The following is a 15,440-nucleotide window of genomic DNA, read 5'->3' on the forward strand; positions in this document are numbered from 1 at the left end:
AAATGATCTTAGTACAGTGAGTGAGTGAGTGAGTTTGGTTTTACGCCGCTTTTAGCAATATTCCAGCAATATCACGATGGGGGACACCAGAAATGGGCTTCCCACATTGTACCCATGTGGGGAATAAAACCTGGTTGTTCGACATGACGAGCGAACACTTTTACCACTAGGCTACCCCACTGCCTCTGATCTTATTAGTAATGGTATAACTTGTCATAATGATATTCTAAATCATTAACACCAAAACCCAAATTTATATATAATTGAATATTGAGCAGCATGTGCAACCTGTTTGCGTCTGGTGCAACGAGGTTATTACCTAAGCTTGCAATGGGTGCAAGTAAGTTATATTTTCTTAAATCAAACCCTGGTTTTGGTTATCAGGATATTTGGCACTTAGAGAACAAGCATTGTCACTAAGGTGACATAATCCCCAGCTGCAAATTATCAAATCAAACTTAAACAGTAATGAAAGTTTAAGATGAAGTTAAATGTCAACAAAAACATGACCAGTCAACCTCTCTTGATATCTTGATCTATAGTTGTTCAAACTCACAAATATTTTCAAGACTCACTTTGACCTTGACATGAATGTCTTAGTGTATGAAATATGCAAAAATAGTAATAAAGAAATTGCTTATTGAAAAACATTCAAGGGAAGTCTTGAAAGTCTATGAAGAAAATCCAGTGAACTGTTCTTGAGATATCTCGCTGACAATCTTAACATGCAGTTTAACATGCTGAAATCTTCAAAGTGTCACTGTGACCTTGATAATTATGTGAAGGCCACCAAAATCGACTGGACCTTGCACCTTCTCTAGATGAAGCTTGGTGTCAAACATGAAGAAAGTCCAGTGAATGGTTCTTGAGATATCTCACTGACAAGCTTAACATGCATCTTAACATGCTGAAATCTTCACAGTGTCGCTGTGACCTTGAAAAGGAGACAACATTAGCCAATTTGAAAGCAGATTTCTGGAGCTGTTGGCTCTAGTTTCAATTTTGGCAACTATGCTTTGAAATATATATTGATGTATTCTTCATTCAAATTTGAAAACCGAACAAAAGAACATTCTAGAATGTCTAATAGATGGCTAATTTTGTATTGCAGCACATACAATGGGCAATGCAAAGTCTTTTCATTTCAAATGTCTATGGACAACCCAGTGATAGACATCATGAACTGCAATCCACATTTGTTGTGAATGTGAGTAGGAGGTGACATAGCGCCATTCTTTGCTCACCTTTTAAATTCCATAGCAAGATATTTGAGCAGGACTTCAGTGAACTGGTTGCCTCCGAACTGATTGTCCGCAGTGGATGAACACACTCGGTACATGCCGTTTTCTATCTTCAGTATCGTCGCATCACTAGATGTACCTCCTAGCCGATACACCAGGGCATAGCTAGAAGCAAAATCACGAGGAATTATTATCATGTTCATGGTGTTGACAACTATTAATATTTATGTCATGTCAACATGTATAATTCATGTAGGATTTTTTAAGAAAGAAAATTGCATGAGTGAAAGCATCATCACCAGACAAGAGTGAGCTCCAGAGAATAAAGTTGTCAAAATCACAGCTGAGATATATTCAGTAAAGTCGTCAAAGGTCATCGTCATTATAGTATATCCTCCTCATCATTGATGAGATTACCCCCACTCTGGCCCAGGCTAATTTGCACATCTTTTCTCTTGTTTATCAACAAACATCCTTATTTTGAAACAGAACAAGTTGGAATAACGCAAGCTTTTCAATGGATAACTGAACAAATTGAAGTAGTGTTGCACGCTTTTGGGATATTTTCTCTGTGAAAGTCAAGAATTCCATCACATATTTTTATATAGATGTTTAGACAAGTCAAAAGTGAAACAGATGAAGAACACATAAACTATCTTGAACTGACTGTGCAAGATGGTACAAAGATGGTACAAACACATGGTGGTCACCTGTGATAGAGCTTGGAGCTTGGAGCTTGGATTGGAGATAAATGGTTCATCTGCCAAGGTAATTCTAGCACATGTTCCTCATCAACATTGAGTTTACCTGCTCTCTGTGTAGTCGATCTGTGCAAGGTCATAGGTCAAGGTCATTATCACACATCATCATTGATGAGTTTACCTGCTCTCTGTGTAGTCCATCTGTCCAAGATCATAGGTCAAGGTCATTATCACACATCATTGATGAGTTTACCTGCTCTCTGAGTTGTCCATCTGTCCAAGGTCATATGCCAGTGCTGCAGCAGATGCTTCGTTGATTAGTCTCAGGATGTTGAAGCCAGCTTTCGTTGCTGCCTCACTGTCAAAAGATATATACCGTATTAGATGTTGACAACATGACAAAATACTGCAGTTTCCAAATAGATAAATACCATTGAGAGTTAAGTTAACCAAAAGTGAATGAATTTAGTTGGAAACTACAATCAGCAATATTTCTTCTGTATCAAGGGGGTCAGCATCCTCGATAATCTCCAGGGTATACGTTTCAATATATTTCCACTAGTACCCTGGATGCATCTATGGCTCTGCCCAATAATTTTATTACCTCCCTTTGCTGGCTCCACATTCTCACAGCAGCTAATCAGCTAAGCCGCCGTTACAACTAGCCAGTGTCAACAAAGATAGCGGTTGCAGCCGTGAAGGTTTATTCGCAGTGTGACTCAGATTTTGGGGGAAATCATACAGACAAATTGACAGGTCTGAAACCTTAAAAATTATATGCAAGAACTCTTTCTACCTCTTTCAGACTACCTCTGCAACATTTATGTTGCCAAGTTAATCGGTTAGACAAAAGAAGCGAAAGTGAGTTGTGATTGGTACGCTCAACTTCCCAGCGTAGACACCTGATTGGATAAAAAGCCAGCCAAGAGAGATAATAAAATTATGGAGCTGAGCTGTAGATGCATCCAGGGTATAGTGAAGATTTATCGGAATGTATACCCTGGAGATTATCGAGGATGGGGGGTCAGTAAAGTTTGAAGCACTCTCCAGTCATGCCAGTGGTCCACAGTACGAACACTGATGTGTCATTGGGATGCAATGACACACGAAACCTGTGTGAGTGAATGAGTGAATAAGTCCAAAGTCATGGAACAGAAGAAGAAAGTCCAAAATGATTCAAAGTCCAAAGTAACCCATTAGCATTGTTTTGGTGGTGGCATACCTTTAAACACTATCCTGGTGAACCAGAAATTGATTCCATGATCACAGGTTCCTGGTGTTCGAAAGGGACATAACTATGCACTGTGAATTGCAGTACCTAAGACAACTTGGCCATCCAGGTCCCAAGCACTCATTCATAATCATATTCACTCATTTTCAATAGTGGACTCTTAAAACAACCTATGGTCACTATACCTCATGAACAATATTACTGGGGCCCAGGGGTTGAAATAACCCATTGCCCGATGCCCGAGTCCAGTGTTTTTTTCTGTCGGGCAAGCAAATTTGTATATCACACTGTACCGGTGTCCAGTTGACTTTCCAATATTAATTATGTTCATTATGTAAAAGATCAACAAGAAAACATCTGTTATAGTGGAAAATTTATCAGGGCAAGTGATTTTACATGTGCCACTGTACCGGAGAACACTAGCAATTTTAAAGTTATTTCCACCCTGGGGCCCAATAAAAAAGACCAGAACGTCTGTAAAACTATTCATAAGTCTATGATACAAAACCTACAGCTATGATAGCTCTAAACACCATGAACAGTTTGTAGATCAGGCCCCAGAATGACAGCAATACTGTACACTTATACTAACCTGAAAGCGTTTCTGTGTTCCGGACCAAAGCCAAATGGTACAGTTAGAACTGCATCCTGAATTCCACTTCCTCCATGACTCTGGGCAGTTTCTAGAAAAGCACACACAGAAGTGCAATGTCAGACTTGGATATAATGAATATACGTCAATATACAGTCGAACCCCGTTTATCCAGACATTTTGGTTACACTCGGAAATCGTCCGGATAGCGAGGCGTCCAGTTAACTGGATCAAACAAGCAAAATGTATTGACGATTTATATTGAAAATGTATTCATGTATGTACATGTATATCAATAAACCAAGGGAGACAATTACAATGCAGTTAATCCTAATTAACATGTGGTTTCGTTACTGATGAGATGTTCTCACACCTGCCAAATCCTAATTAGCAACTGAAGTGACACGCGTAATTCTAAGACGCTTTGGTGAAAGATCAAAGGCGCCGACAGTACTTTATCAGACGATAATGTGCACTTTTTGCATTACGCCACAATGTATTGGCATCACTGCGCCATTCTAGTCTGTCCCCTCATAATCGAACAATTTTGCATTACGTCACAATGTAAACGACGTCACGATGCATGTCAGTACAGCCTCGTACAGCCTCCTACAGTAAACTACTCCTTTGCATCCCGTTTCTTGGTTTGCAGTTGCTTCACGCAGCTAACATCACTGGTGGAAACATTGTTTTCAGATGGTTAAAATGTCTTAATTTGACTCACAAGGTTTCAGTGACACGGTAAAGTTTGCATTGCTTACATTCCCACAATGCAATCGTGGAATGTAGCTTGACTACTCAGGTTGACCTGGATGTACTGATCTAAACTTACGTTGGTAGTAAGAAATGTGACGTTCATATTGACCCATATGGTTTACATTAATCACTAAAATATTTTAGAGAAGATATTTAATCCGAACGTAAGCCGTCATCAAACTGTTTTTCCTCTTTGTCTTAACATAGGGGGCAGACAGATCAGTAGAACAGCGTGCCAGTTAGCCCTGTACGAGGATTCTTAATTTAGGTCACCGACACTGTTGTCGTTTTTACCTTAGATTAATCGTAATTATCCTTAGAAAGTATTAAATTTGGCATCTTAGAAAAGAAATACAGTTCAGGGCGAAAGTATGCTTTATTACACTATACATGGTGGTAGAGTGAACTGTATTTCTTAAATTAATCAAGTCACATCAAACACCTGCTGAGAGAGATTTACAATGAATACACTTTCACATGCGGTAAACATACACATGCATATGCGCACAGATCTTCTCGTCTGGATAACATGATAATCTTTCAATGGAAATCTATGGGAATGGCTTGAAAATTCTCCGTCCGGGTCCAGAAGTGCAGGGTCTGGCTAAGCGAGTACAATTACTGAAGGTGTTATGAGAGTGTGTTTTTGGTAATTTGTAAATTCATTGATTAAGTGATAGTTATTATGGGTCACAATGTTTAAAGTTTTGAGCTGTGGGTTTTGGCTCGCATCTCGCATCATATATATGTTCAATGGCAATAGTATTTTTAGTGGCACGCCTTTTTGATAGTACTTCAGAGTTGCCTCCCTTGGCAACTTGTTGACTTCATGCTGTATGTTCCACATGATTCCATATTGTTCTGAGAGAATAATGATGGAGCCTAGCTTTGCTAGAATGCTCGAGAACTGTGTAAGAGCTATATAAAGGCTGGAGAAATGACGCATGTTTCATTGATAACAAGACCAATAAATAAGAAGAGGATCCCAGCATCTCCTGGGAGATAATCTCTGTATCTCCTACCTAGTATCTCCCCTAACCACTTCATGCTAATTCCAAATACATACAAAATTTGAACATGGAACCATAACGGCCTCTTCAGTTTGCCCAATCTTTTGGTCAAATCACCTCTCCTTCGATCAAAACTGAATGGCCTGTTTTTGTGGGACAGTGTGTGAAATATGCATCATATTGGGAAACATGCGTAAAATCACCAAATCATCATCATCATCATACCTAGCATCTTCCTGTAGATAATCTCTGCCACCTTGCTGGCGGAATACTGACAGGTCTTTCCCTTGTGACTTACTTCAAACTGTGGTATCCCATTTTTCTCTACAACCTGTGGAGAAGCAAACAGAATAAGTGCCTCTTGTACATTTTTCCACACAATGCAAGTGTTCCTTCAATGGTGCTCCCAATTGTGTGAGTGAGTGAGTGAGTTTAATTTTACGCCGCACTGAAAAATCCCGACAATCCACTGATCAACAGCATGAGCATTGATTTGCACAATTGGGAACCGATAACATGTGTCAACAAAGTCAGCGAGCCTGACCACCCAATCCTGTTAGTCGCCTTTTACGACAAGACGGACCTTCACGAGTACCTAATTGTATGCTGATGCAATTGTCACTCAGCACTGACAGGATGGTGTCGACAGGGAAATACGTCTTGGCCTTAAATACCTACATTTGGAACTTCTGATTAGAGAGAGCAGATACACTGGTCCTGTTTCTTTTCTCAATTGTCAAAATGTTTTGAATTTCTTATGCTTATTATTAAGTTTCACAGAAGGATGTGTTCTTGCATGTTCATACACAGAGGTATCATATCATATCAGAGTTAAAAAACTCAAGTCTGTGAGTTTAAACTGGATTTTGACCAAGGGCTGTCACTTCCTGCATTGGAAGAAAATTGATCTAACTTTTGAGCTGACAAAAGTTAGCAACAACCTGCCAAAGTGATATTTATTAATTTAACCCATTGATACAAAACTGTCATCTCGTATGTCTATGACCTGTTACCTTGGCTGTAGACTTGGCACCAAAATTCTCAACAACTGGGTCGTCCATCTTCCGTCCAAGAATTTGTTTGACATTACTGATAGTGTTGGCTGCATTCCTAATAATGCCCTGCTTTGCAGCAGCTCCGACTGACTGTAACAAAGAGTGAGTGAGTGATGTTTAACACCAAAGTCACCAGTCAGGATGATTTCATGTTTTTGTGGCTTTCTGTTCCCACGACTCTGTATAGGAATTTTAATTGCTTTTGTACATTTTGTACCATTTTGTTACCAGAGAAGAATAAACTAACAGCCATCAATAGTAACTTCATTGGTGACAGGGCGATGAGAGGTGACTGCAGCACATAAGATAGTCAAAGTCCTTTTAGGTGTGCTTTACTAACTTGGCCTAAGCACAGAAAAAGTGGGTTCCATAGTAGGTACTGAAAATCCACATTAAATTACATAGAGGATACCATCCAAGATATCCATGCTTAAGATCGCTTAAGAGTGAGCGAGTGAGGATTTACGCCACTTTTAACAATATTCCTGCAATGTCACGATGGGGGACACCAGAAATGGGCTTCACACATTGTACCCATATGGGGAATCGAAACCGGGTTATCAGCGTGACGAGCGAACGCTTTAACCAGTAGGCTACCCCACAGCCCCGATCACAGTAACTGGGAGTAAACATTTTGTAATCATGAACAGATGAACTGGCATTTACCTGATCATGGTCGGTGAAAGCAACAACACAGGGTGTAACTCGGTCTCCTAGATCGTTAGCAACAACATCTGGCTTGCCATCCTGAAACAGTATGGAGTATTTGAGATAAAATGCTACAGTCACTTGTTGAACGTATTGCAATACCTCATACAGGTATAACACGAGCTTATCTTGATTGGAAATATATCAGTAAAAAATAAACAGTTAACCATGCTTACAATGAACATGTTTCTAGCCAACTGTCAGATAGAAGAAACTTTTTTCATCCATGCCACTTGCTATACATTTTAAGCTGTTTTGCACAAAAGGAACTATAGTTGTAACAACAGTGGTCACTTTGAGTTTGTTACTGTTGCTAAACTAATACAGTCTCTGTAAAAAACCCAAAGAGAGTACTATGCTTTAATGCTCGGTATTACATTATTGCAAAGAAAGATATATCTAATACTTATAAAAACTTATAAAGAAACTTTTGTAATAAAAATTGGTAACCTCCGCTTGATATGTTTCTTATATACCGGTATCAGGATTATTTTGAGGGTTTAGGTTTAGGGATAAGGTGAGGTGAGGTGAAATGGGGTTTAACGTTGTACTTGAGAATATTTCACTCATATGACGACGTGCATGCGTGTGTATATGTATGTCCAGCTGTTTGTACTAGCCCAGACTAAAGCTGGTTTTATAATGCTAGCTCACTGAGGTACCATGCCGCAGTTAAGCATGAATACCCCACTCGGACACAGTATACTGACTCCGAGCCGACCAGTCCTTGTTGTACCCATAAATGCTGAGCACCAGGCAGGGACCAACAATTAGGGTTAAGGGCTTTTTTTAATAAAAAAAACACATCTATTCTTAGGCATAGAATGATAAAAATGGGGGTTACGGGAGAAATCTTTCCGCACAATTTGACTACTTGCCGATATACCATGATTTTCGGACAAAGTGCCCATACACACACTACAATGGTGCCTGAATTAATGATACATTGCCTACATTAGATCATCCAAGTATCTGTAAATATCTGTCTCGTTTTTTACAAATTCAAATTGCAAATTAGGGTTGGTTTCATTTCCAGACCAAATTCCATGGACGCAATGAGACGATGCTAGCTTTGAACTCCATGTTTCATGCATACACGACACAACGAATCAAACGATTAATCATCTTGCCGGTGAAAACATGGTGTAGTGAAGGACAGTTTTACGAGAATATGCATGTAATACTCTGTGCTATCGATACGTCACAATAGATTATACTATAAATTATTAATGCCATTTAATATTTCACTGAATATATCTTGTTTAACCTTGTATACAGCAAGGCAAGCAGAACACGTGCCAAAATGAACACCAAATGCCGCCATGACAGTTTTGTAATAGTTCCGGTTGAGTATGGGGACAGTAATTAATTTCCGCTACGCGCGAGTATCCAAATTTAGATCGGAAAGAACCAATCAAATTTCGCCAACTGGACTATGTGTTTGGGAAACACGTCGACTACACGCGAGTTGTCTGGATCTACCGGGTACACGCGTGCTTGTTGAAATTCACTGACGTGTTCAAGTATTTGTGTTGAAGTTTCTTAATCGAGTGAGAAGACCAGCTGCAGGTGTCGTTTTTCAGTATATCCGAAAATACTCCGTTTGTTTAGACCGAAGTGATAAGACGAATTTAAATCAACGTGTAGAATTCCCAGATCTGTCACTGAAGTGACATTTAGAATTTTAAGGGAGTGAGATTGTAACAGGCCGAAACCTTCAGAAATGCTTCCTACGGTAAAAGTTGGGATGGTTCAAGCATTGTCGCTGTTTGTGATTTACAGTATCTTTACAACAGCCAGGGCAGCTTTGAAAGAAGGAGAGTGTGAAGGTAAGGTATTAGTATTTGAAGTTAGATCGTTCAAGTGATAGCTTCAGGTTCTACCATAAAATCCATCATACAAATTTGAGAATCGATCTTATGTCGCGTAAGGCAAAGCAAATTTTTAAATTAATCGATTAATTGTGCAGAATGTCTACGACATTTTTTTCTTTGAATTTACAGTCTACATATAGTGTTTATGGAATTCTTTATAGATACTCTTCAAATTTCATAATACTGATTGAGAAGCCCATTTCAGGTTTCCCCGCCGTGATATTGCTGGAAAATTGCTAAAAGCGGCGTAGAACTAAACTCACTCCCTCAGAATACTGATTATCTTGATTTTGTACTGCTGTAGTAACATGACTTATAAAACTAGATAATTGTAATATTGACAATCTGTTTCAAGATATTGGCATGAATCTACATGTGTTAAAATTCAATCTGGGAAAAGTTTGAAATGAAAACAAGTCTCTGAGTAATTAGATTTTGACTTACAACCATAAAGCGTTCTATCGTTACACCGAAGATCCGGGTTTGATTCCCCACATGGGTGCAATGTGTGAAGCCCATTTTTGAGTCCCCACCATAAAATTGCTTGAATGTTTTTAAAAGTGGGGTAAAACTAAACTCGATCACTAAAACTGAATAACAACATAATGGGAAAAAAAATCATTGTTTTGTTATTATTAAGTTGTTACAATTAATTTGAAATTGTTTGAGACAAAGCCTTGTACTAGTTGTAGTTTCATTCCCATTATCAGTTTTGGTCAAAACAGTAGGATCTTTTGTGTCTGTGACAGTTAAATGTACATCATTAAGATTTGTGTGTTTGTGTACTGTATTCCTGACTGGCATCATTTCTGTTTTCAGTTTGTATCAAAGTTCTGAACAAGTTCAAAGAGACGCTCTCAGACCAGGATGTAAAATCAACTGATACTATTGAAACAAAGTTCAAGAAATTCTGCAAGAACCTTCGTTTGAAAGAAGAAAGATTTGTAAGTGACTCTTGATTAGTGTTGCGAATCGGAAACCAAACCAACTATTAATTATTGGAGGACTTGTGGTGAACGATAATCGATTTTAATCGAAATGTATACATTTTTAATGTTTTAAGGGTAATTCCCCAGGTTTTTTCAAATGAGCAATATATTTTCATATCTTGATTTTATCTCATTATGTTCATGATACATGTAAAATTTATTCATAGACAAGTTACAGTAATATATACTGTAGTGATGAATACGAAACTATGAATCAATGTGCAAAGCTTTACACTGTTGAGCTCATGTTTGTTCGTGAATATTCATCAAATTTAATGGTTAGTTTACTTCATTTAAGTGTGTTATACTAAAACAACAAAATTCTGATTGATCGAAATATTTTTTTACCATCGATAATTATTTTTAATCCTTCTTTCGATCGATTTCTATTATTTTCGATCATTGGAACACCACTACTCTTGATTAATCATTCTTTGTGTGTAGAAAGTGACAGCAGATGTATTGTGATAATGGTGGTAATATTGTAGATTCTGAGATGCTTCGCTAAAAGATCAAAGGCCTTGACAGTACCTTATCAGACGATTAAGTAACTTTTTAGCATTACGTCACACTGTATTGACGTCACTACCCCATTCTCGTCTGCCCCCTCTTAATTGTACCTTGGTAACTGACGTCACAATGCATGTCAGTTGTCATTGCCTCGTAAAGTCTCCTGCAATGAGGACTATAGTGACAGTATTATTGCAGACTATAGTGACAATATGTACATGTCTGCAATATTGAGGACTATAGTGACAATATAAATGTTTGTGATATTGAAGACTATAGTGACACTATAAATGGTAGGGGTGAAACTGAAACGGTATACCGTGGTATTAATAGAACCGCAGTATCTTGCCAATATGTATGGCAGTGATGTTAGAGTGAGTTTAGTTTTATGCCACACTCAGCAATATTCCAGCTATATGGCGTCGGTCTGTAGATAATCGAGTCTGGACCAGACAATCCAGTGATCAACAGCATGAGCATCGATCTGCGCAATTGGGAAACAATGACATGTGTCAACCAAGTCAGCGAGCCTAACCACCCGATCCCGTTAGTCGCCTCTTACGACAAGCATGGGTTACTGAAGATCAATATTCTAACCCGGACCTTCATGGGTCCAGTGATGTTAGACTATATTGACAATATGTATGGCAGTGATGTTAGACTATATTGACAGCATGTATGGCAGTGATGTTAGACTATATTGACAATATGTATGGCAGTGATGTTAGACTATATTGACAATATGTTGATGTTACTGAAGATCAGCATGTATGATGTTAGACTATATTGACAATATCTGGCAGTGATGTTAGACTAACCTGGCCCAGCATTCATGGGTCCAGTGATGTTAGACTATATTGACAGCATGTATGGCAGTAATGTTAGTGTATATTGACAGCATGTATGGCAGTGATGTTAGACTATATTGACACTTTTCAGATGAAGTGGGCCCTGGGCCCATGGTTACTTAAACTAGTGGGACATTTGCCACTGTAGGTGGGCCATCAGAAAAAATCAAGGGAGACAATGCATTCACTCTGCAATATTAATAAATTTACCATTGAAATAGCGTATCAGTTGTATCAGTTGTCTCTCTTGAGCGTGAACGTACGGAAATTATCAGTTCCATCGGTGAAAACATTATGTTTCCATTTTTCAGACAAAGTGTCATTTTGTTTTTACACATTATACAGAACCCACGGATACAAACCTAGCCATTTCGTTTGGAACGAACGGGTCAATGTTTTGCTCTCAGTTTCAACATCGGTCTGCGTGTCATTGGCTTTTGATGGTTCCGTTTCAATTACTGCCTCTGATTTACTGTTTCACTGCCTCTTGACAGCAGCAGACGACTTCACCAGATGACTTTTTATATCCCGCAATGCGTTTTGCGGGGGGTATTAAAATGGACTCCGTCCGTCCGGCCGTGCACATTTGTCTTTTCCGGAGCAGAACTCTAAAACCATTCAATATTTCTTCACCAAACTTGGCACATAGATAGATCTGGTAGTGTATTGGTGCCTTTTGGTAGTTTTGGATTTCTGAATAAAATAATTTTGGCGTTTCCGTGGCAACAAGTTCGACTTAGACTTAAATTGGTGATAGTGCTCCTTTCTGGAGCAGAACTTTAAAAAAACTTTCAATACTCTCCTTCCACTTTCCTATATACGTACCTAAATATTTGACATAATCATAACTCGTAGACATAATCATGAAGAGTATTTTGCCATTGCGGGGGATATTGATGACTTTGTCTTCTTGTTCATTTTGTTTTGATAACTGCAAACTGTCTTTTCAACTTCAGTTACCGCACTTTGATAATGATATAGACCTGGAAATACACTAGTAAGGGGCGCAACTCTTAATGTATAACGAAACAGCATGACTTGAATAAGCTACGTATTATAAGCTCCATGCATTGATTTGGGCACCGCATTAGTCGCGTGAAAGCGTGTACGGGAAAGCGTGTACAGCACTGCGGGGATTACGAATGCCGATTGATCACTTGAAATTGTAAAAAATAAGTTGTAAATATTAAAGAGTTTGGAGAGGAATGTTTTTACATGATTATGAGTCAAATTATGTTTATGGTGCGCCAATCAGACCCACAAGGTTAAGGAATACTCCGCCATTTTTAACTATCATGCGCCAATGGTGCAAGGGCGTGGTCTAAATTAGACTCTGAATACCACATGCACATCTTTTTATTTTAGGTGTACCGCCAGGGCACTATGAAAATGGTTCATATGTGCCATCTCAGTATTTATTGTGCCTTGAGGGGCGATGGGGTAGCCTAGTGGTTAAGGTGTTTGCTCATCACGCCAAAGGCACGGGTTTGATTTCCCACATGGGTACAACATGAGCCCATTTCTGGTGTCCCCTGCCATTATGTTGCTGGAATATTGCTAAAAGCAGCGTAAAACCAAACACACTCACTCACTATTGTGCCTTGGCACTCAGCATTATTTCGATCACTGCAATGGTATGTGCTTTATGTTACAGTGCTATTATGTCGGGGGCTTGGAGACTTCAGCAACTACAATCATCCAGGCTATCTCAAAGCCCATGAGCTACTTCAAGCCCAATGAGAAGATCTGTGAGGAACTCAAGAAGAAGGATAGCCAGATCTGTGAGCTGAAATATGGTGAGTTCTCGGTCATAATTCAGGGATTCTGCAGCGACAGGAAAAGTTCCCAACATCCTTATGCCTATTGCTGATGAGGATTCTAGAAATGGTTTCAGTGAGGGATCTGGCTGTTTGGAAATATTTGTTTGTTGGTTGGTTTGTTGTTTAACACCGCATTCAGCAATATTCCAGCTTTATGGCAGCGGTCTTTAAGTAATCAAGTCCAGACAATCCAGTGATTGACATCTAGAGCATCGATCCATGCAATTGGGATACGATGACATGTGTCAACCAAGTCAGCGAGGATGACCACCGATCATGTTAGTCGCCTCTTATGACAAGCATGGGAAGATCAATTCTAACCCGGATAATCACGGGATGGTTCAGGAAGGGCGGAAACTCAACTTTTATAGTTAACTAGTGTTGGGAATTGGTTGAAATGTCACAATTGATGATTGCTTCTACTCTCCTACCCAGAGTTCCATGCGGCAAGCCAGCACAGTACCTCTGCCACAGGCCAGAAAAATGTGACGATTCGTCACATCTTGCACCGTTCATTCAATATAATGTACATATTTCTTAAATGTTCTATTTTTAACAAGCCTACACATCTAATTAAGCATCTTTGATAGAATGGTTTAGTTTCACTGAGAAAATATCCTAAAACATGTAACACTATTTCGATTTGCATAGCGATCCTTTGTTTACATAGGTTGTACGGCTCCACGTGCTGTCATCGACGCCGACGGAGAGCAAACGATGCAGCTAGTTTGATATATAAATATGTACTGTCATAAACCTTACTGTCGCAGTTGTGGAAGAATATACATGTAACAATGTAAAACATTGTGAAGAGAGCTGAAAAGCTTGCATAAAGCCAGTCTCTTCTTGTTATGAATATGCACGTTTGTTTACAAACAAGAGAAAAGTCTGGTCACGTGACATGCAAATTAGCCTGTGGCAGTGATGTTATGCTAAGTCATCACTGCGCCTGAGTGTGGATTGCTTCATTACCATTGAACAATCATCGAAAAAAATTGGTTAGCATCATTTTTCAGATTTTCCCATCCAGGTTGTTACTGCAGAAAAGTATAACATGTTGCAACTTGCTACATTAAAGTGATGACTAATATATCATGAACATAAACTTCCCTGGAGTCTTAGAGAAATATTCAGTCATGACTATTCAGTTAGTGAAGTGAGTTTTCTAAGAAATAAACATGTTTCCAGGCCCTTAAAACTTCTAAGATATGTTCCATTGTCAAGTATTTCAAAGACTAAAGCAGTATTTCCAAAATCGTTTATTTTCGATTATGAGAAAATGTGATCGATTGCTTGGTCATTTGGTCACTGCGACCAATCTTCGATTATTTCAATTAATCGGAACACCACTACAGTTAACTCCCGTGTCTAAGGAAGAACGCCTCCAACTTGCCTGAGGACAAATAGTGTGATGTATTTTCTCTGTCTTGATCAGGTCATCTGTTTTTTTATGTTTCTCATTTCTAACCTCTACCAGCCAGATATTTTTTAAGAAAATATTATAAAACATTTTTTTGACAAATTGTGGAACTTATCATGATGAAGACACAAGTTGATTCCCACATGTGTACAATGCGTGAAGCCCATTTGTGGAGATATTGCTGGAATAATGCTAAAAGCAGTGTAAAACGTAACTCACTCATTGCTTAAATATTGTAACTCAAAACAATTTTCTGTCCTCAGACAAGCAGATTGACCTTGCCAAGGCTGACTTCAAGAAACTCAAGGTCAAGGACCTGAAGAAAATACTGGAAGGGTGGGGTGAATCGTCTGCTTGCAAAGGATGTGCTGAAAAATCAGACTTTGTACGTGTCATCAAGGAACTGATGCCCAAATATGCACCAGAGGCTGCCAAGCAGAGAGAAGAGCTTTGATCACCGTGTCGTTTTAGAACTTGAATTTCATGAAAGGGTCATTTCAATTCATGTATAACACAGATTTGCATACATCTAAATAATACAACATAAATACTTTAGCTTTTTGTTGAAAGTGAAAGTTTATTAATATAAAAAAACAATTGAATTTTTTTTTTTATCATAGTATCTTGACTGCTAATAATTTCGGTGTGTCAAGGACAAAGTATGTTTTTGTCAAGTTCCCATACC

At 38.7% G+C, this 15,440-nt stretch overlaps 2 protein-coding genes across 2 annotated transcripts; one reads left to right on the forward strand and one right to left on the reverse strand.

Annotated features, from left to right (window-relative positions):
- Window positions 1-1,240: 1,240 nt before the first annotated feature.
- On the reverse strand, window positions 1,241-8,635 carry LOC124273015 (heat shock 70 kDa protein 14-like). Its single transcript, XM_046708240.1, has 7 exons — window positions 8,562-8,635; window positions 7,253-7,333; window positions 6,545-6,676; window positions 5,757-5,862; window positions 3,766-3,856; window positions 2,196-2,300; window positions 1,241-1,406 (listed from the first exon to the last, which is right to left on the reverse strand). The coding sequence occupies exons 1-7, from the start codon at window positions 8,616-8,618 to the stop codon at window positions 1,241-1,243; spliced, it is 738 nt and encodes a 245-aa protein (XP_046564196.1). The 5' UTR covers window positions 8,619-8,635.
- Window positions 8,636-8,732: 97 nt separating this feature from the next.
- Window positions 8,733-15,440, forward strand: LOC124272913 (mesencephalic astrocyte-derived neurotrophic factor-like). The gene is made up of 4 exons (XM_046708157.1): window positions 8,733-9,123; window positions 9,988-10,112; window positions 13,170-13,311; window positions 15,019-15,440. The coding sequence occupies exons 1-4, from the start codon at window positions 9,018-9,020 to the stop codon at window positions 15,207-15,209; spliced, it is 564 nt and encodes a 187-aa protein (XP_046564113.1). The 5' UTR covers window positions 8,733-9,017; the 3' UTR covers window positions 15,210-15,440.

The sequence above is a fragment of the Haliotis rubra genome, unplaced genomic scaffold, assembly GCF_003918875.1.
Source record: "Haliotis rubra isolate DU_JTF1 unplaced genomic scaffold, ASM391887v1 Scf1031, whole genome shotgun sequence".
Classification (NCBI taxonomy): Eukaryota; Metazoa; Mollusca; class Gastropoda; order Lepetellida; family Haliotidae; genus Haliotis; species Haliotis rubra.